The 20,981-nt window shown below is 41.5% G+C and overlaps 1 protein-coding gene across 1 annotated transcript in view; it reads right to left on the bottom strand.

Annotated features, from left to right (window-relative positions):
• Positions 1–20,686, bottom strand: part of LOC145348380 (testicular spindle-associated protein SHCBP1L-like) — a 55,707-nt gene extending 35,021 nt beyond the window's left edge. Inside the window, exons 1-4 of the mRNA XM_080196592.1 lie at positions 20,399–20,686; positions 12,211–12,360; positions 4,534–4,748; positions 4,355–4,441 (exon numbers count right to left, since the gene is read on the bottom strand). Of these exons, the coding sequence (XP_080052718.1) occupies positions 4,355–4,441; positions 4,534–4,748; positions 12,211–12,360; positions 20,399–20,686 (740 nt within the window). The remainder of the gene's footprint in view (positions 1–4,354; positions 4,442–4,533; positions 4,749–12,210; positions 12,361–20,398) is intronic.
• Positions 20,687–20,981: the final 295 nt, after the last annotated feature.

Genomic DNA, 20,981 nt, shown 5'->3' with positions numbered 1-20,981 from the left:
AAACATCTGAGGACATGTTCCAACCAACTCAAGAACAGCTTCTTCCTTGCTGCCATCAGACTTTTGAATGGACCTACCTCACATTAAGTTGATCTTTCTCTACACCCAGCTATGACTGTAACATTATATTCTGCACTCTCTCCTTTCCTTCTCTGAACAGTATGCTTTGACTGTGTAGCACACAAGAAATAATACTTTTTGCTGTATACTAATACATGTGACAATAAATCAAATCAAAGAATTTCAATGATTCAGATCCATTCAAGAGTAGAATTTTCTCTTCATCAGTTCTAAATGCTGACCTTTAATCCTGAAATTATGACCCCTAATTCTATACTCCCCAGCTAAGGAAATCAGCCTTTCAGCATCTATTCTATCAAGCACTCACTCTCATTTTTCTGAACAACAGAGAATATAGGTCAATTCTACTCAGTCTCACCTCACAGGACAAACCCCTCTTATCCCAGGAACCAATCTAGTAACCTGTTACACCCCATCAAAGGCAAGCATATTCTTCCTTTGATAAGGAGACCCCACTGCACATTACATACCAGGTGTGGTCTCACCAAAGTTCTATATAATGCAACAAGATTTATTTTCTTTTTTCAGTCCAATTTGCTAAAAACACACCATTTGGCTTTTTAATTGCTTGTTGCACCTACGTTACCTTTATGCAATTCATGTACAAGGACATCCACATTCCTTTGCATACCAACATTTAGTAGTATCTCATCTTTTAAAAAATGTTTACTTTTTATTCTTCCTGGCAAAGTGCATAATTTCACATTTATAGCACATCTGCCAAGTTCTGACCCACTCACTTAACCTGTTAATACACCTTTGCAACCTCTTTGCATCCATTCACAATTTGGGCAGAATTTAATGGGACTCACTGAATTGGGCAGGCAGCCCAAGAGAATTGCATAAAAGACTCTATGTCCAACTCCCAACTGGGAAAAAACTATCCTGCATTTAGTGACTGGTAGGAAGGCAATTAGATTCATTAATTAACCATTTAAATCCAATTATCTGAGATGATGGGGATTTATTGGTTCAGGGATTGCATGAAACTAACAAGTATTTGTCAGTCATTTACAGGAAGGAAGGGAGTTCATTCACAGCCAGTGTCCAATCAAGGGCTTCCAATCAAGAAAGCGAAAGCTCACTGAGGACCAACCCCTGCCCTTGAATCCAACCCTCTTTGCCTGCAATCCTTCCCTGTAACTTCCATCCCATCCCACTTACCTCTGCCAAAGGATGCAGCAACCCTCCCTGATCCTAATGAGTTACCAGCAGCAGCCAGCACTTCCAGTTGTGCTGCTTGTAATAGAGAGTAAGAAGTCTCACAACAGGAGACTGAAAGGAGCAGCGCTCTGAAAGCTCATGATTTCAAATAAACCTGTTGGACTTTAACCTGGTGCTGTAAAACTTCTTACTGTGCCTACCCAAGTCCAATGCAGCATCTCTATATCATGTAACGAGAGCTACCAACCTCTGATTGGTTGGTACTCTCAGAGGGTGGGCCTCCCATTTTACTGGGGCCTTAACTGCATGTAAGACCATGTTGTCTAGATAAGTGCCTGCTTACCTTGTAATTGTATCATGCCTCCTGGAGCAAATCTTGTACATTGTTGATTATCCCCTTAAATGATGGGAGTGACGGTGGTGGTGAGTTGGGGGGTTGCCCTTCATTCAGCTTAATGTTCAACTGTGCGGGATTAAGAGAGGGTGTAAACTGATACATGGAGGTCCTAAATGGCAGCACTGACAACAAAACAGCACCATATGTCATGTTCTATCTGCTTTGCTTGATTTCTACAGACAATAGGTAAACCCTTTACTAATATGGTGTCCTTTGCAATTTTCATCAGATGTGTGGAGGTCTGGAATTTCAGGAGCAGCGATTTTGCTCCTAATGTGACTGAATTTTAAAGTTCTCACTATCTAAAACAATTTTAAGCTTAGGCACCATGCTTTATCAGTTGTGTAACACAGTAGAAATGGTCCAATGTCTTATTTTGAAAAATAACTATGCTGGTGCATGGAGGCAGGGATCTTATTCTCCTAAACTTGTTCGTAAGCAATGCCAAGCACAACATGTACTCTGTCAAGTCAACAGGCTTTATAGCAAACATTCCATTCTTCAACATTTGTTTGATAACAGTCCTGTGAACTGCTTCGAGGTGCTTTATGTTAAAGACGCTTTATAATTACAAGTTGTTATTATTCTTTTACTGAAGGAACAGGCTTGTGTGGGATTAGACAAATTTGCTTGATTGAGAAAATATTCATTACATTTACAGATTCATTTAGTATGATCAAATTATAATTTTCCATCCTCTCTGACCAACATTTTGACAGTATTGTGGAGGAACTTAAGCAGGAACTGATGGCAATTCTTGTTCATAATGCTGTGAAATATAAAGTTGTGAGAGATTCAGTTGTGAACCAGTTCAGAAACTCTGTGGTTTCACCCCAATATGGCTTAAAAACATTTCTTTCACTCAATTTTTGAGACAATGAAGGGATAGTAGCTACATGTTGACAGATCAATTGGATTTATATCATTCAAAATTGCAAACCTATCATTTAAACTAAACACCTTTAGTGGAGGAGTTCCATTTTTGAGATTGACTTGTTTTCGAATTTAGAACACAAATGTACATTATTATTCAAACAGTTATCAAGCAATGTTTCATTCTTATAAACTATTGCCACTGTCCTTGAGTGTGCTAGAATCAGTTGAAATTTTAAGCTCCCCACAGGAAACTGGTTGGCAGGTGGGGGGAAGGGATCTAAATTCAGATGAGTGACAGGGAGTGGTGCCCAAATTGACAACCAAACTCCACTGGAATTTTATCAACAGCGGGATGAAATGTTAGGTAGCCCATCTGCCTTTGAACAATTGATGCTGTTAAGTGGCCAATTAATAACCTTTCTGATGTAACTGTGGGCTGGGGGTGCCTCCTACACTTAAATGGAAGAAGAGGAATTCTTGCTGGTGATTTGCATTCACATGCAAGGAGCCAAGAAGTTACTTTGTGTGACCCAGACTTCTGGGGCATGTTGGAAATCACTTGCCTTTGCCATCGATAGCTTCGTAGAGAAGTTGAGCCATTTACTGACTTTCAGACAACATCCAACTTCAGGACAGTTTTACCTGATGCATTTAGTTACCACTGAATTGCACTTTTATGTTACTGGCTTATATTTTCAGGGTTAGTCATCTGTACACTGATACATCAAACAGGTCACTTCAGCCTTATCTGCCAGAACCAATACATTTGCCACTTAACTAGTGGAAAGGAGGAAACAAAATAGAAACGACCCACACTAACTTTGACTCTTACATCTTCTGATAATTAATGGTACCAAAATATTGGAAAAGCAGATGAGAAAGATGGATGGCTGCTGGACTAGAGATATATTTCCTTCCACTGACAGTAATTGGGAAACTCCACACCAAAACTTAAAGTAAAAAGGCCTACATTTCCAGCTAAATTCTTGTTGAATGTTGAAACAATGTATCCAAAACCTGACAGTTTGAGGGTAGGATTCTACCCCACACGTAGCAAAAAGGATTATTTATGTTAGCTGTGTTCTGCACAACTTCACCAATAGAGTTGAAGAATCCAAGGAGGGAAAATGAGACAGTGGAGGAAGATGATGAGAAAGGAGAAGTCTCACCAGATGATATACAACTAGGCATACAGGCCGAGCATTTCAAGGCACTGTTCACCTCTATAAGAGCAGCCTCATGACTATCTATACATTATTTGCTCCATGTTATCAAATCGAGCAAAAATCATATCTACTACCTTTATGCATTTGCCACTAACATCAATAGATGGTACTAATTGGTTGCTATTGCTTCTGTCTGCCTCTTCTGCAACTAAGGTTGACAGCTGGGGTTCATATTACTCCTTATCCTGCCAGGTAAAATTGTTCTGTTTTCCTTGTGCCATATCATCATTGTTGGCATATTTCTTGAAGATGGCCAAAGATCTGTTCTTGGCTATCGCTAAACATAGTGGAGCTTAGTTATGAAGATATCTCCAAATCAGCTCGTAGCCTCTACAGACCAAAAGTACAGCCTATTGTAAAGTGGATCTTTAGGTCTTCACTATGACAGATATCGTGCTACCATACAAAACTGCATCATAGCTTTGGACCTCTATGCATAGGAGATTCATATCCCACATTTAAACCAAGATTGGGATTTTACAGGTTATTATTCAATTTCTTAATTTACATCCATGCATTAATCAAAAAACAGTGAGTTTTGCTCATCTCTGTATTTTGCATCATCCTTAGTTGTTACTCTTTTAGAAACAATTTTGTAGAGCTGACTTACAAACGTATACGTTCCTCTATAAGTGCAGTGTAATTTTCACAGCCTTCCTCATCATCCCAGTCTCGCCACAGAAAGTCGTAAAAAAACCTGAAAAAAAAATAACAAAAGTGTGTCTGTAGTTAACAATCCATGGAAATTAATGTGATTATTAATGCGGAAAAGCTTATTTTTGGATTTACCGAACATTTTCCAGAGCTTGAGCAATGCCACATACAGCAGAATCCTGATCATCTATTGGATAAACTTCCAACAATGGAACACAGTGATCTAACTCATCCAAAACTTCCTCAACAAGTTCCCTTGGCAAATTAGCAATATTAGAAGAATAAGGTTCTATAATTGATACGGTAGCTCGGAGATGAGAAGATTGGCTTTGCCGAGGCCTGCACGTAACCTACAAAGCATTACAGACAACATAAAATGTTAGATTGTCCAGAATTACTATGACCTTCATCATTCATTTAAAAAGTGTAGGCTCTGTATATTTAAAAAGTTACCATTATCATGCAAGGGAAAAATACTTGAAGATAAGAACATAAGAACATAAGAAATAGGAGCAGGAGTAGGCCATCTAGCCCTTCGAGCCTGCCCCGCCATTCAATAAGATCATGGCTGATCTGTCGTGGCTCAGTTCCACTTTCCCGCCCTCTCCCCATAACCCTTAATCCCTTCTCTTATCAAAAACCCATCAACCCGCTTCTTAAAAATATTTAGCGAGGCAGCCTCCACCACTTCAACGGGCAGAGAATTCCAGAGATTCACCACCCTTTGAGTGAAGAAGTTCCTCCTCAACTCCGTTCTAAACCGCCTCCCCTTTATCTTGAGGCTGTGCCCCCTAGTCCTACTGTCTTTTTTGAGCGGGAAGAGTCTCTCCACCTCTATCCTATCCATCCCATTCATCATCTTATACGTCTCAATGAGATCTCCCCTCATTCTTCTAAACTCTAACGAGTACAAGCCTAGTTTATTCAGCCTCTCCTCATAGCTCAATCCCCTCAACTCCGGTATCAGCCTAGTAAACCTCCTCTGCACTCCCTCCAGGGCCAAAATATCCTTGCGCAGGTGCGGCGCCCAAAACTGCACACAGTACTCCAGCTGCGGCCTCACCAATGCCCTATACAGCTGCAGCAAGACCTCCCTACTTTTATATTCAATCCCCCTCGCTATGAAGGCCAGCATCCCATTCGCCTTCCTGACCACCTGCTGCACCTGCAAGCTGGGTTTTTGCGACTCATGCACAAGGACCCCGAGGTCCCTCTGCACCGTCGCCTGCTGCAGTTTTTCGCCACGTAAGTAATAGTCCTTCCTACCATTCTTCCTACCAAAGTGGACCACCTCACACTTGCCAACATTAAATTCCATACTTTCCTTTCAAGACTTTTCATTCTGCTGTCAGATAATGTTCCCTCCTGTACATAGAGCTTTGTTTATGACATCATTTTTTTAACCAAAGTAAGCAATGTAACCGAAAGAGCATGAAAACATAACCAACTAAATATTAAGTAACTCCTAGCCATGTCAGAACAGAAAATGAAGTGACAGGCAGACTGCAAAGAAGCTTTTTATGAGGAGTTTGAATTTCTTTCAAAACTTGAGGAAGACGGCATCTAAGGTAGGAATCTAACAGTCTTCCCGATTAATTTCTTAATTTCATCTCTACCAAGTTAAGCACGTTATAGTACCAAAACAACTGGGTCTCTATGGATCTTCATCAGCAGACTGGCTGAAGCTCAGCTTTACTAATGTGACAACCATATCTTCTCCATCACAAAGACTACTCTACTGCAACATTATCTGTCTTCATCCCTGCAGATGGAACTCTCATCCATGCTCTTGTTACCTCCAGGCTACACTACTCCAATGCTTTCCTGAATAGCCTCCCATTTTTCACCTTTATAAACTTGAGCTTCTCTATTTCTACCGCCAACATTCTAATCAGTACCAAGGCCTACTGAACCATCACGTACATCTCAATCTAAAATTCTAAACCTTTTGTTCAAATCCCTCCACTGTTTCACCTGTATTTTTCTAAACTCATCCAACTCTATAACCCTCCAAGGACTTTGGTTTCTTCCAAAAGTGGACTCACCCAACAACTACTGGCTGTGGCACAGGTCCTAAGCTCTCGAACCGTTATTTGTATACCTCTGTGCCTCCTGATTTCTTTCCCCTCCCTCTTAAACCATACCTCTTTCTTCAAGCTTCATTATCTTAATATCTCCTTCTGTTTTTCCTAACTCCACCTTTCAAGTTACAAAGCCAATGCTCAGAGTGGAATGGGCAAACTCAAATCCATTCCTTTCTTGCTCCAAAAGCCAATTTAAAACAATAATGGTCTCAAGCAACAAGCTTCATATTAGTCCAGGATTTTAAAAACTGCATGTATGAATCAACCATCTAATTAGAACCCAATTTTCCAGAAAATAAAACCGGAACATACAGTTCACTTCACAGTTGCTGTGTGCTGCTTAGTGATGATTTTACCTGAAGTTCAATCTATAAAGTGGAGAAACACTGGCTGATTATTTTCCTTGACCAATCTGCATCCTTTGGCACAGTTCACCACACCATCCTCCTCCAACGCTTCTCCACCGAATCACTGTCTGCAGACTCTGGCTGCAGGATAGCAGTCTCTTCTGCAGACTTTTTTGCCATGCATTCCACGTGGTCCTGCATCCCACTGTGCCTGTATCTCTCCTCCTCCAGGTAGGTCGCTAGGACACTGCCTATGGATACCTGGACTCCTCGCCCTTATGTCTCTCTCCTCCTCAACTGGTGAGATCCCACCAACAGAAATCCTCCGAGAAAGTTGGAAAAATGAAAGAGACCTCAAACAAAGCTATTAATGCAGAGTTTAGCAGAAACCACAGGAAATGCCACGAAAAATAGCAGTAACCCAGCAGCAAACTCTCACCTGAACTCCTAACAACTCACACTGCCAATGCTCTAATTCTCTTTTGTCCCACCCTTGGATAAGAAGTGCAACAAAAAGTATGGCTGTCTTTCCATGTTACACTTACAATGAACACAAAATCATGCAGGTAGCCTAAAATTATGTTCAACTGTCATTAATGGAGTTAATTGCCCGTTTAATTGTTCATGGGTCTGCTTCCAATTCCTGCATGTGCCTACTGGCTATAATATTGTGAGAGAACAGTAAGATGTTGGGACATGTGCCTGGTGTGTTCTCAAGCAATTTCACATGAGTTTGGGTCAGGCATATGCTTCGTAGCAAGCAATGTAGAATTCTGGTCTCCCTGGTCATCCACATCTATTAGTCTTTCGAGTATGTGGTTCCATTATCTATTTTGCCTCCCAAACAATGTATTACTTCATATTAAATTATATCTGCTAAATATCTGCAGATATTTCTTCATGGCCAGTATTTATTGCCATTCCAAATATCCTTGAAAAGGTGTTCAGCCATCTAGTTGAGGTGTTGCAGCCCATGTGGTATAGGTTACCACAGTGCTATTAGGAAGGGAGTTCCAGCTTTTCAAACCAGCAACAGTGAAGAAATAGTGATATTGTTCCAAGTCAGGATAGTGTGGGGGAACTTGCAGTTGATAGTAGTCCCATGTATTTAATACCATTGTTCTTCCAGGTGGTAGAAGTCTGCATTTGGACGGCGATGCCCAAACAGCCTTGGTGAGCTGCTGTGGTACATTTGGTAAATGGCACATATGCTGCCCTTATGTGTCAATATTTGAGGGAATAAATCTTTAAGATGGTGGATAGGGTACTGATCAAGTGGGATGCTTTACATTGTCCAGAGTGGTGTCAAGCTTCATGAATTTTGGAGCTGCATTCATCCAGCTGAGTGTGGAGCATTCCAGCTGACTCCTAACATTTGTTCTGTAGATGTTGGGCAGGTCGTGAGTTACTTGCCACAAAATTGACAGACTCTGATTTGCTATTGCAACCACAGTATTTATGTGACCGATTCAATTACATTTCGCGAATGCTAGGATTTTGATGGCATGGGATTTCAGTAATTTCATTTAATGTCAGAAGCAGTTAATTTCATGTTGAAAATGGTCATTGACTGGCAATGGTGTGGCACTTATCAGATTAAGGCTGAATGTTGACCAAGTCTCACTGCATATGAGCATAGGAACATAACATAGGAATTGGAAGCATAAGTTGGCAAATTCAGCTTTTCGAGCCTGCTCCGCCATTCAGATCATGGCTGATCTCTCACTGGTCTCAAATCCACCTCCCCACCTGTTCCCCATATCCCCTTATCGCATTTTTTATTACAAATATTTCTAACTCCTCCTTGAAACCATTCAACGATTCAGACTCCACTATGCTGAGTTTCATAAATTTACCACTCTGCAAGAAGTAATTCCTCCTCATCTCAGTGTTAAATCTACCGCCTCTTAACCCAGACCTGTGACATTTTACTCCTGATTGCCTCATTTTGTCTACATTTACTTTGGTGGACTTTATTATTTGAGGAGTTTTAAATGGAACTGAAGACTGTGCAATCATCAATGACTATCCGCATTTCTGACCATTTAACAAAGGGAAGGTCATTTACGAAACCTGTGACAATCACCTAGATATCACTTCAGTTAGTAGAAAGTCAGTTCCCACTGATTTCAATTTTACTCCTTGATGTCTTGGCATCCTTTTGAAGAGGAAATCTGCTGTCCTCACCTGCAATGTTTTACATATGGCTCCATGCTGATGGCCCTCTGAAGTAACCTAGAAAGCTACTTAGTACTATCAAACCACTACAGAAAAGTTGAATAGGAACAAATCCAAATCGGTCACCCAGCATCAACATAGGAAATGAAAAAGACAAAGGCACACCCAGCCAGATGACTCTATGAAGCTCTCCTCACTAACACGAGGCGGAAAATTGGGAGAGTTGCCTCACAATCAAGCAACAGCCCGACACTGGCTGATTTTCGTTGAATTTGCCTATGTGCCAGACTCTAAGATCACCATTCTTGGATTTGTCCTGTCCAGAGGTGGTGGCACAGTGGTATACAGTATACAGGGAGTGGGCCTGAGAGACGTTAATGTTGATTTTGTACCCCATGACGTTTCATGGAATAAAATCAAACAAGGAAACCTTCTGCTGATAGCTACCTATCACCTTACCTTAACTGATGAATCAGTACTTCTCCATGCTGAATACTTGGAAGAATCAATTAGGGTAGCAAGGTCACAGACTGACAGAATGCACTCTGGGTGCAGAACTTCAATGCCTAACACCAAATATGACTCAACAGCATCACTACTGACTGAGCTGGCTGAGTCCAAATGACTTATCTGCAAAGCTGCACATAGAGCAGGTAATGTGCTACAGTTTCAAAGTATTTTATGGAGCCTGGATCATAAGTTTTGCATCTTGAATTTGGCTAGGATAAGCATGACATATTTCACTTCAGGTATGATTCAAATGACCCACTAGGGAGCTTTTATCAAACAAAGTTTATTTAAGAATACAGTTAACATGTATAGTCAGAAAATTAGCAAGAACTTTTATCAATTACAACAAGAAACAAAACAACCACTATAATGTATAACCCTTAACAAATATATCTAATGTGTTCCAATCAAACCAATCTCATAGACAAAAGACCCTTTTCACAGGTTTAGCATATCAAAGACTAACGCTCACGATACTGGACTTGAGTCCTTTGGATGAACGTTGCGAGCCTCCTGATATTCAGAACAGTTTGAAGTCAGACCAACAGGGAGAGACTCTGGTCAAACCACAACAGCAGATTTTCTCCTTCAGAGAGGCAAACCTTGCTTTCAGATAACTAGCAGAATTTCCAAACAAAACATAGAGAGAGAGAGAAATACTTCTTTCCAGCATGCTGTCCCTTCTAAAACTCAACTCTAACTGCAGCCAAACAAAAAAATGAAACCTTAAACTCACTGGAAAGAAAAGAAAAAACTGTCCAGAAACACATGACCATCAACAATGCAGGATCATAAAACAACCCACAGTTAATATAAACAGACCCCTTTTGAGCTATTAAAGTAGCAATAAAAGGACCCCTCATAGACAACCTGGCAGCAATGAAACCAAACTGAAAAAGATCTGCTTACAACTGCAGAGAACAGGATTAAAAAAAACACCTTTCCTAATGGTAGACAAACATCACAAATGGGAAAACAAATTGGAGTAAAAAACCTACTTGATCTTGACCTCACTAATTTACCTGTTGTAAGCATACAGTAAGTTCTCATTTAACATTGGAAAATCATCACTTTAAGTACAATGACAAGTGAAATATTTTACATTGTTAATTTTCTATATTGATAAATGAAATAACCTATAATCAAAAAGTTTAAAAATATAAATGAAAAATGTCGCTTCCTACTTATAATACAGCCAGTTTGCTGCCAATCCTACTTTCTGAGCCTCCTGGTCCCTAATCCTCCTGGTCGCTGCTGATTCTCTCCTTCCCCAATCCTCTGAGCTGTGGCCTCTCCCTCTCCCCAGCCTGAGTTGTGGCCTTTGCCCCTCCCCAATATCTGAGTTGTGGCCTCTCCCCCTTTACCTCAGGCATACAATGCTAGTTATGATTATAATACATTAGTTGTACTGCAACAACTCACCAAGTCTCCTTTGACGACATCTTCCAAACCCATGACCTACTCCACTGAGAAGGGCATGTATAACAAATGCAAGGGAACCTCAGCTTTAAGTTCCTCTCCAAGCCACACATCATGCTAACTTGAACTATATCATTATTCCTTCACTATTGCTGAGTCAAAAACCTGGGACTTCCTTCCTAATAACACTGTGAGCATACCTACAGCAGATGGACTGCAGGAACTCAGGAAAGCAGTTCACCGCCATCTTTTTAAGAGCAACTAGGGATGGGCAATAAATCCTGGTCTTACCATTGATACTTATACCCCATTAGAGTTTCTGCCAAGAAAGTACAAAGGGTTCTGAACATAGCCCAGTCTATCACGCAAACCAGCCTCCCATCCATTGAGTCCGTCTACACTTTCTGCTGCCTCAGAAAAGCAATCAGCATAATCGAGGACCCCACACTCACCAGATATACTTTCTTCCACACTGTTCCATCAGGGAATTAGGGATATGGGTCAAATGCAGGTAACTGGGAGTAGCTTCGGGGTTTTTTAAAAAAAGGGCGGCATGGACAAGTTGGGCTGAAGCGCCATTTTTTAAAGCTCTATGACTCAGTGAAAAAGATACAAAAGTCTGAGATCACGTACTAACTGACCTAAAAACAGTTTCTTCCCTGCTGCCATCAGACTTTTGAATGGACCTACCTTATATTAAGGTGATCTTCCTCTACACCCTGTAACACTACATTCTGCACCCTCTCCTTTCCTTCTCCCCTATGTACTCAGTGAACGGTATGCTTTGTCTGTACAGCGAGCAAGAAATGATACTTTTCACTGTAAACCAATACATGTGACATTAATAATTCAAAAATAACATTTCAACTTTCCCCTTGCTTGCACTGCCTCTGTCAATCAAATATTATTGATACTACATCAGTTCTTAAAGATGAATGTCTCAATACCAAGAAACATCAACCAAGGAAATTCCCTGATTTAAACTTCTGTCAGTATTAAGTTAGTCACTGCAGTGGTAAGAGCACACCAGATGGCCTTGGTGTCCCTGGCTAGGGCAAAAAAGATATTGCTGGGGAACCCTGCTCATTACCATTATCCAGTAATCATTACTCATTAAGTGTGTATGTCTGGGTAACAGAATTTGGCCCTGATTAGATGCCCCATCATGTGACCAGTGATTCATTAAGCAAGGTCATATGTTTTGCCTGGAGACTTACGGTCAATTAGGTTTAATAGTCATGAACAAAAGTTGTCAGTTTGGAAATGTAACCTACCTCAACCAAAACACCAACATAAGGTATAGATCCTTCATCATACTTTACAAAGAATAGCTCAGGATTTGTTTTCCATACTCCTAACCATGTACTTCTTGCACGGAGCTTTTCGGTGAGGTACTTGCTCATTGCTTCATCTGCTTCTTCTGCCTTTGTAGAAATATAAAAAAAAATTAAGTTTTAGTCCACACAAATGACAAGGCAGGCAATGAATACATTTAATCTATTTGACAAATATGTTCTGTAATTCAACCAAAACTATCACACTACATGATCTTTAAAACAAAACTGTATTTTTCAATTTTCTTTATGGCAGACTTCCATTATCTCATTCGAGTTACTATTTTTCAGGTGTTCTGTGCCGTATTCTATGTAATCTTTTATAATATTCCGTAAGCTGTTAGCAGGTTATTCAATCATTGGAGAAATCCCAATGAGCCAGATCCTGTCTTCACTTGACCTTGACTAGTGTACTTTCCAGCAGGATGAAGATAGATAGCTATTATGTGAATCCTTGCTAATCATTTTGCCTCCATAACTCAATCCCAGCTGAGGTTGCTCCTGGGCAACCAGATTCCAGCAGCTCAATAGATCGTAACTCCTATTTTTTTGTTTAAAAGACATGGATGAACAGATGGATGGATAGCCATTTAACTTTTAACAAAAAATAATGCATTCATTAAACAAGAAAATATTAACTATAAATACTACTCCTTCACCCCAGCTATACATTTATAGATGTGCACAGATTTATAAGGATAATACAAGTTACAAAATATCTTATATCTTAATATTCTCAGTAAGTAGTCCATGTAAACCAATAAGCAAAATGTGGTGAGACACCCCACTCTGAATCCAAGTGACAGATTCCACCCAATACAACTTCTGTGGATTTCTCATCAAATCTCCCCAGAAGCTTCTCACATTGTGAGCCAACAGATCGCACTGGAATTCTGACTTCCATACAAAGCTTTCTAAACTCCTGTCGAAGTACACAATTTGAAATCTTCTCCCACATGAGGCTGTCCCTCAGATTCATTCACCAAGGATCCACATCCAGGACTTCAACCTGTTTCAGTATTCCCCTGCCTTGGACTGCCACATGCATTCAAGTTACCACACAATCTTTAGGTACCCAGCCATGCCAATAGAACATAGAAACATAGAAGATAGGAGAAGGCCATTTGGCTCTTCGAACCTGCTCCACCATTCATTATGATCATGGCTGATTGTCCAATCAGTAGTCTAATCCTGCTTTCTCCCCATAATCTTTGATTCCATTCGCCCCAAGTGCTATATCTAGCCGCCTCTTGAATACATTCAATGTTTTGGTATCAACTACTCCCTGTGGTAATGAATTTCATAGGCTCACCACTCTTTGAATGAAGAAATTCTCCTCACGTCCGTCTGAAATGGTCTACTCTGAATCCTCTGACTGTGACCCCTGGTTCTGAACACCCTACCATTGGGAACATCCTCCATGCACCTACCCCGTCTAGTCCTGTTAGAACTTTATAAGTCTCTATGAGATCTCCCCTCATTCATCTGAACTCTATGAAAACAATCCTAACCTAATCAGTCAATCTCTCATCATACTTTAGTCCCACACTCCCCGGAATCAGCCTGGTAAACCTTCGCTGCATTCCCTTGAAAGCAAGAACATCCTTCCTCAGAAAAGGAGACCAAAACTACACACAATATTCTAGGCGTGGCTAGACCAAGGCCCTGTATAATTACAACATCACATTCCTGCTCCTGTACTCAAAATCTCTCACAATGAAGATCAACATACCATTTGCCTTCTTTTACCATCTGGTGCACCTGCATGCTTACCATGAGACTTGTGCACAAGGATGTCCACTTTCTGCTGCACATCCCCTTTCCCAATTTACAGCCATTCAGATAGTGATCTGCCTTTTTAGTTTTGCTTCCAAAGTGAATAACCTCACATTTATCCAAATTATACAGCATCTGCCCTTGATTTGTCCACTCACCCAACCTGTCCAGATCATGCTGAAGGTTCTCTGCATCCTCGTCACAGTACACCCTCTCACCCAACTTGGTATCATCTGCAAACTTTGAGATGTTCCATTTTGTTCCCTCATCCAAATCATTAATAAATGTTGTGAATAGCTGAGGTCCCAACATCGGTCCCTGTGGCACCCCACTAGTTACTGCCTGCCAATTTGAAAAGAACCCATTAATTCCTACTCTTTGTTTCCTCTCTGCCAACCAGTTTTCTATCTATCTCAATACACTTCCCCCAATCCCATGCACTTTAATGTGGCACAATAATTTCTTATGCGGGACTTTGGCAAACACTTTCTGAAAGTCCAGATATACCGCATCAACTGGCTACCCCATGTCAACACTACTAGTTAAATCTTCAAAGAATTCCAACAGATTTGTCAAGCATGATTTCCCCTTCATAAATCTATGCTGATTCTGTCAGATCCTGCCACTGCTTGCTAAATGCTCAGCTATGAAGTCCTTGATAATGGATTTGAGAATAGTCCCCCTTACCGATGTTAGGTTTAATGGCCTATAATTTCTTGTTTTCTTTCTACCTCCCTTTTTGAATATTGACCACTGCTTCACCGGCTATACTAAGCAGTCATCAATCATAGGATTACTGTGGACCTCTGGCTTCTTACTAGCTGACTACTCAAAGTATGTACCTTGCAGCTGTTGTTAACTAGGCACCTCTCTCTGCTTTTTCACTTTAGTGAATAGTACCATTTCAGATTTTGGTTCTTTGTTCCTTACTTCAATCTTCCAAAGATTTTTCCTTTTCATTCCTGTTTTTTGGAACTATCTGTACTTTAAGTTTCTGTGAGTTGTTTTCTGTCCCTTACTCTATTGTCCCCTGCCTGTCCTGGTAGCTTCTGTTAAAAGACTCTTGCTTCTCTGTGACCTGGTTACAACTGAATGCAAACACTTCTACTTTTCAGTGTGGGCCTCTGGTTATTAAGCAACAGCTTAGCCTTTTTAAAGCTTATAATTGTTTTTATGTCGTAAACTCTTAATTACAATACAGGCAAGTTTAAAGTGAAACTAAAATTTATAAAAGTGTAGGCACTTTTGATTAACATAAAGCGGCATGGTGGAACAGTGGTTTGTACTGCTGTCTCACAGCGCCAAGAACCTTCTGGCCTTGGGTGACTGTGTGGAACTTGCACATTCACCTTATGTCTGCGTGGCTTTCCTCCGGCTGTTCCAGTTTCCTGCCAAAGTCCAAAGATGTGTAGGTTATGTTGACTGGCCATGCTAAATTGCCCTTTGGGTCCCAAGATGTGTAGGTTAGGCGATTATCAGGGTAAATATGTGAAATTATGGTGATAGATTTAGGTAAGATACTCTGTTGGAGATTCAGTGCAGGCTCAAACAGCCAAATGGCCTCCTTCTGCACTGTAGGGAGTCAACGATCCTAGGCTAACAAAAGTTTTAATCCTTTCCTTGCACACAAATACAGAAACATAAATTAAGCTTGAATTTAAAACTTGTTCCCAATACACACAGTACAAATATAAATCACTTAAATGGTCTCTATTTCCTAACAAGCTGCATTGATGATTAGAGGATGGAAAGTAAATAGTAAGTCAGTTAATTATTTCTTAAACTGACAGGATATAAATATGCCTCAGAGTCCTCTGCTGAAACCGCTTTTGCTTTCCATTTATGTAATTATGTCATATGACACAGAGGAATTATATTGAAGGTTGCTATCCTCCCTGTGAGCCTGAAAACTCATCTCTCCATGCATTCCTGGGATTTAAGCTCTGTGGACTTGCTGAATCTCCACTTCTGTCCACTGCAGCTTCTCTCGCTGCAGGGACTAGGGAGCTGCCAGCCAATCTGATTGGCCAGCAGTTCTCTAAGGTGGACGTCCCTCACTTCCACCTGAGTGAGGGGCTGAAGTTCCATCTGCAGCCAAATAATGCTAATTTGAATGTGAAATGGCTGCACAGCAGGCAGTATTGGCAGGAATGTATTTCCTGTCTGACTTACCCCAGATTACTTTATATGATTTTATTTAAGAATGGACATAACTGCAGCAGAATCAGAGAAGGTTCACTCCACTGATTCCTGAAAGGAGGGAGTTAGCCTATCAGGAAAGTTTGAACAGGTTTGCCCTGTATACATTGAAGTTTAGAAGAACTACAGATAATCTGATTGAAATTATATAAAACTTTGAGGGAACTTGACAGGGTGGATGCTCTTTGTGGGAAGGACTAGAATGACGGGAACCATTTAAAAGTAAGAGTCTCCCATTTAAAATGAAGATGAGGGGAATTTCTTTCTCTCAGTCTATGGAACCCTCTTCTCTAGAGACAGTGGAAGCAGGGTCACTGAATATTTTTAAGGCTGAACTAGATTGACTCATTCGCCAATCAAGAATCTAAGGGTACAGGGGATAGGAAGGAAAGTGGAATTGAGGCCATAATTAAATAAACCATAATTTTACAGAATGGTGGAGCAAACTTAAGTGTTGAAATGGGCATGTACATAACATTTAAAATGACATACAATTCTCTAAGTTCCGCTCTTTTTAATGTTTCTCATTCAGTGCCCAAGCATTAAGATTTTAGATAGTTTTGCACCATTATTTCCTTTTTATGAATTTACTCATAACAAAAGTTAAGCCTATCCAGTTGGAAACAACATATTGTGAAAGATAATTCTGTACAGAAACCTATAAACAAGCTTTAATAGTACTTATTACACAGCTATAACAGTTGCATAACATACATCAAAATAAGCCACCATCTGAATGGGAAAAGCACCGTGATACTGTTCCTAAGAAGCATACAGAAACCTCATGGATCATTCTGCTGTATACTAAATTTCATTTTGGGAAGAATCCCTCAGTTCAAAATTGCTTGAATTTGATGACTAATTGTGTTGCATAAAAGATTATTTTACTCTTAATGTCAGTTCACTATTAAATACGCAAAATGCTTATGTTCTCTAGAACATATTAGCTACAATGCAGGGATGTTCATGGTCCAGACATTGCTATGAATCACAATATAAAATCTTGAGCAGGTTACAACTGTTAGGTAAAATCAGTTCCGTATTCTGATCACTATTTCGAATATCACTTTTGTGCTATTAGGACATTTTATTCTACTGTGGGTCCAATCTTATTTAACAGAAAACACTGTGAAAGAAGTATTGGAAATTCAGGGCAAATGAGTTTTGGGGGGAGGGGGGAGTGCCACACACACACACACAGGTTCTGCTCGCTGATGGCAGGAATCCCGATTGCCTACTGAATCATATGTGGGGACTAAAAATGGGATCCCTGTCGGACATGAAGACATTTGGAATTCACCCGGTCTGTCTAACTGGCCCAGAGTGGGCAAGAACCTCAAAATTATGTAAAACCTCTCATTGACATAGCATTAGTGGGTTGGATGGCCCATTCCATGGCCAACTGCTATTCACCTGCCACTCCAGTGGAAACTCTACTTGGGTGCCTTTGGTGTTGGTCATGACCACCACAGACCCGGTGTGTTCACCCCAAGAACGGTCAAGAAGGTAAACATGATGTGGAGATACCGGCGTTGGACTGGGTAAACACAGTAAGAAGTCTCACAACACCAGGTTAAAGTCCAACAAGTCTACTTGATAGTAAACCCGCAAGCTTTCAGAACGCTGTTATATGCCCTGCTTTTGATCAGAACTTTCCACTCACCTGACAAAGGAACAGCGTACGGCAGCACAGTCGTTAGCACTGCTGCTTCACAGCTCCAGGGACCTGGGTTCGAGTCCCGGCTCGGGTCACTGTCCGTGTGGAGTTTGCACATTCTCCTCGTGTCTGCATGGGTTTCCTCCGGGCTCTGGTTTCCTCCCACAGTCCAAAGATGTGCGGGTTAGGTTGATTGGCCATACTAAAAAAATTGCCCCTTAGTGTCCTGGGATGTGTAGGTTAGAGGGATTAGTGGGTTTAATATATAGGGGTATGGGGGTAGGGCCTGGGTGGGATGGTGTTCAGTGCAGACTCAATGAGCTGAAGAGCCTCTTTCTGCACTGTAGGGTTCTATGATTCTAAAGAAAATGGTTTTGTTAACAATTCGTTAGATGTGTCCAAGAAGGCTTTTTGATACAGTATGTTGACTATCCAACCAGGGAAGGGGCCATACTAGACTTGGTATTGGGGAATGAGCCAGGCCAGGTGATCGATGTTTCAGTGGGGGAGAATTTTGAGCTTAGCGACCATAATTTCAAAAGATTTCAGGTAGTCATGGATAAGGACAAGAGTGGCCATCGAGAGGTCAATTGGGTGAAGGCCAATTACATCCAATTAGAGAGGAACTGGGGAATGTGGATTGGGAGCCGCTATTTGAGAGCAAATTCACGTCTGGGAGGCTTTTAAAGGCTGGTTGACTGAAGTGCAGTTACAGGCATGACGTTGTGAAAAAGGAAAGATAGCAATGACAGAATTCGGGAACCATGGATGACAAGAGAAATTGTAAGCTAAGTCAAAAGGAGGCATACGACAGGCCTAGGCATCTAAAAACTAACAAAACCCTTAAGAAGTAGAGTGGAAGTAGGAAGGAACTTAAACACAGAATTAGGAGGGCTAAAAGGAGCCATGAAATGTCTTTAGCGAACAGGGTAAAGGAGAATCCCAGAGCAAGAGGGTAGCAAGAGAAAGAGTAGGTCCACTAAAGGACAATGGAGGGAAGTTATACGTGGAGCCAGGAAACGGGCAAGATCCTTAATGAGTCCTTTGTTATGATATTCACCACGGAGAAGGACATGACAGATGTTGAGGTCAGGGATAGGTGTGTGAATGCTCTAGAGAACATCAATATATCTAAGGAGGAAGTGTTGGGTATTCTAAATTACATTAAGATAGAAAGTCGACTTGTCTACCTTATTGTAATTTAGAATACTCAATACCCAACCATCTCAGGTTACTGTGAGAGGCAAGGGGAGAAATAGCTGGGGCCTTAACAGATATCTTCACATCCTCTTTGACCACAAGCGAGGTTCCACAGGATTGAAGAATAGTCAATGTTGTTCCCTTGTTTAAGGAAGGAAGCAGGGATAATCCAGGAAATTATAGGCCGGTAAACCTGACGTCAGTGAAATGGAAGCTTTTGGAGATGAACTGAAGGGCAGGATATATGCACATTTGGAAGAAAATGGACCAGTTAGTGACAAGCAGCATGTTTTCATATGGGGAAGGTTGAGTTTTTTAAAGAAGTGGCAAAGATAATTGATGAGGGAAGGGCTGTGGATATAGCTTATACGGACTTTAATAAGGCGTTTGACAAGGTCCCACATAGCAAACCAGTACAAAAACTAAAATCACATGGGTTTTGGGATGGCTGGCTGGATGGATACAGAACTAGCTTGGTTACAGAAGACAGAGAGTAGCAGTAGTAGGGTGTTTTTCCAAATGGGGATCTGTAGCTAGTGGTGTTCCGCAGGGATCAGTGCTGGGACCTCTGTTTGTGGCGTATATAAATGATCTGGAGGAAAACGTGGATAATCTGGTCAGTATGTTTGTGGATGATGCAAAAATTGGAGTTGCTGATAGTGCTGGGGATTGCCAAAGGATACAACAGGATATATATCGATAGATTGGAGACTTGGACTTTTCCACCATTAAACCCCAACACGATTTTCCAAAACAAGCAGTCTAAGTGACAGAATTTTGCAGAAAATCGAAGCTTATGTATGAGAGGTGCCAGTAAGAAGTCTTACTACACCACTTAAAGTCTAACAGGTCTAACACCTGATGAAGGGGCAGCACTTTAAAAGCTTGTGCTACCAAATAAACCTATTGGACTTCAACCTGGTGTTGTGAGACTTTTTACTCTGCCTACCCCAGTCCAACGCCAGCACCTCCACATTATGTATGAGAACTGTGCTCCATGCGACTCAACAACTTGGCACAGTTATTGACTGCCTGCGTGTTTTTTTTAATAACTGGTCAGTTTTTGCAAGTTTGAAGGCTGGCATGCAAGTGTACAAAAGATGGGGTTCAAAAACCAAAATTAGAATCATCCTTTCATGACCTCCCCGCACCTTGTGCCTCAGCTATTGCTCCTGGTCTTTGGCTACCTGTGTATCCCACACTTTCCTTTCCCTATCGCCTCCCCCCGCCCCCCACCATTCATCAAACTCCTCTTAGTTGCTTAAATCTCTTGGTCTCTCCAATTTTGCTTTATACCTTGCAAGAAGCTAAAATCTGATCACAGTACAGGTTCATCCTGCTCTCGGGGGTGAATTTGACGGTTGACACGTAAACCGGCGGCAGAACATTCGCTTCTTCCAACTCCTCGGACTCCGCCGGTCTGCGCTTCATCTCCCGCTGAGCTGCTCTCACCGGCCGAGGGGAGGAAGTCAGGAGTCGAACAGAGCTGCTTTCACCGGCGCTTTTGTCATCCAGCTCAACTTCTGCCGAATGGCTCGTTTGCACCTCGCAGGCGATATCCTTCTCCGAAGAGCACGACGCCATGGCTACTCTAGCCCGTTGCTCTCAGCCCAGTCCAACTAACCGCCCACAGGAGCGCGCGGTGCTGCCTGCCTGAAACAGGGCAGTGGGGTAGAGGGAGGGGCCGCGAGGGTGCAGGGGCGGCGGGGACAGAAGCTTGAGGGAAGGGTGGCAACCGCGCGAGAGCACGTCCTCTAACAGGCAAAACGACAAAGGAACAATTTGACGCCCAACGACACAAAAGAACACGAGACAATGAGCGTGCGTTGGGGCACAGGCGCAGAGTTGACCGGCGGGCGGAAAGCGCGCACGTGCTGGG

Source organism: Carcharhinus amblyrhynchos, chromosome 9 (genome assembly GCF_965287045.1).
Source record: "Carcharhinus amblyrhynchos chromosome 9, sCarAmb.v2.hapA, whole genome shotgun sequence".
In the NCBI taxonomy this organism is placed as follows: domain Eukaryota; kingdom Metazoa; phylum Chordata; class Chondrichthyes; order Carcharhiniformes; family Carcharhinidae; genus Carcharhinus; species Carcharhinus amblyrhynchos.
Note: the sequence above shows the minus strand (reverse complement) of the source record. Positions and strands in the feature narration are given on the sequence as shown.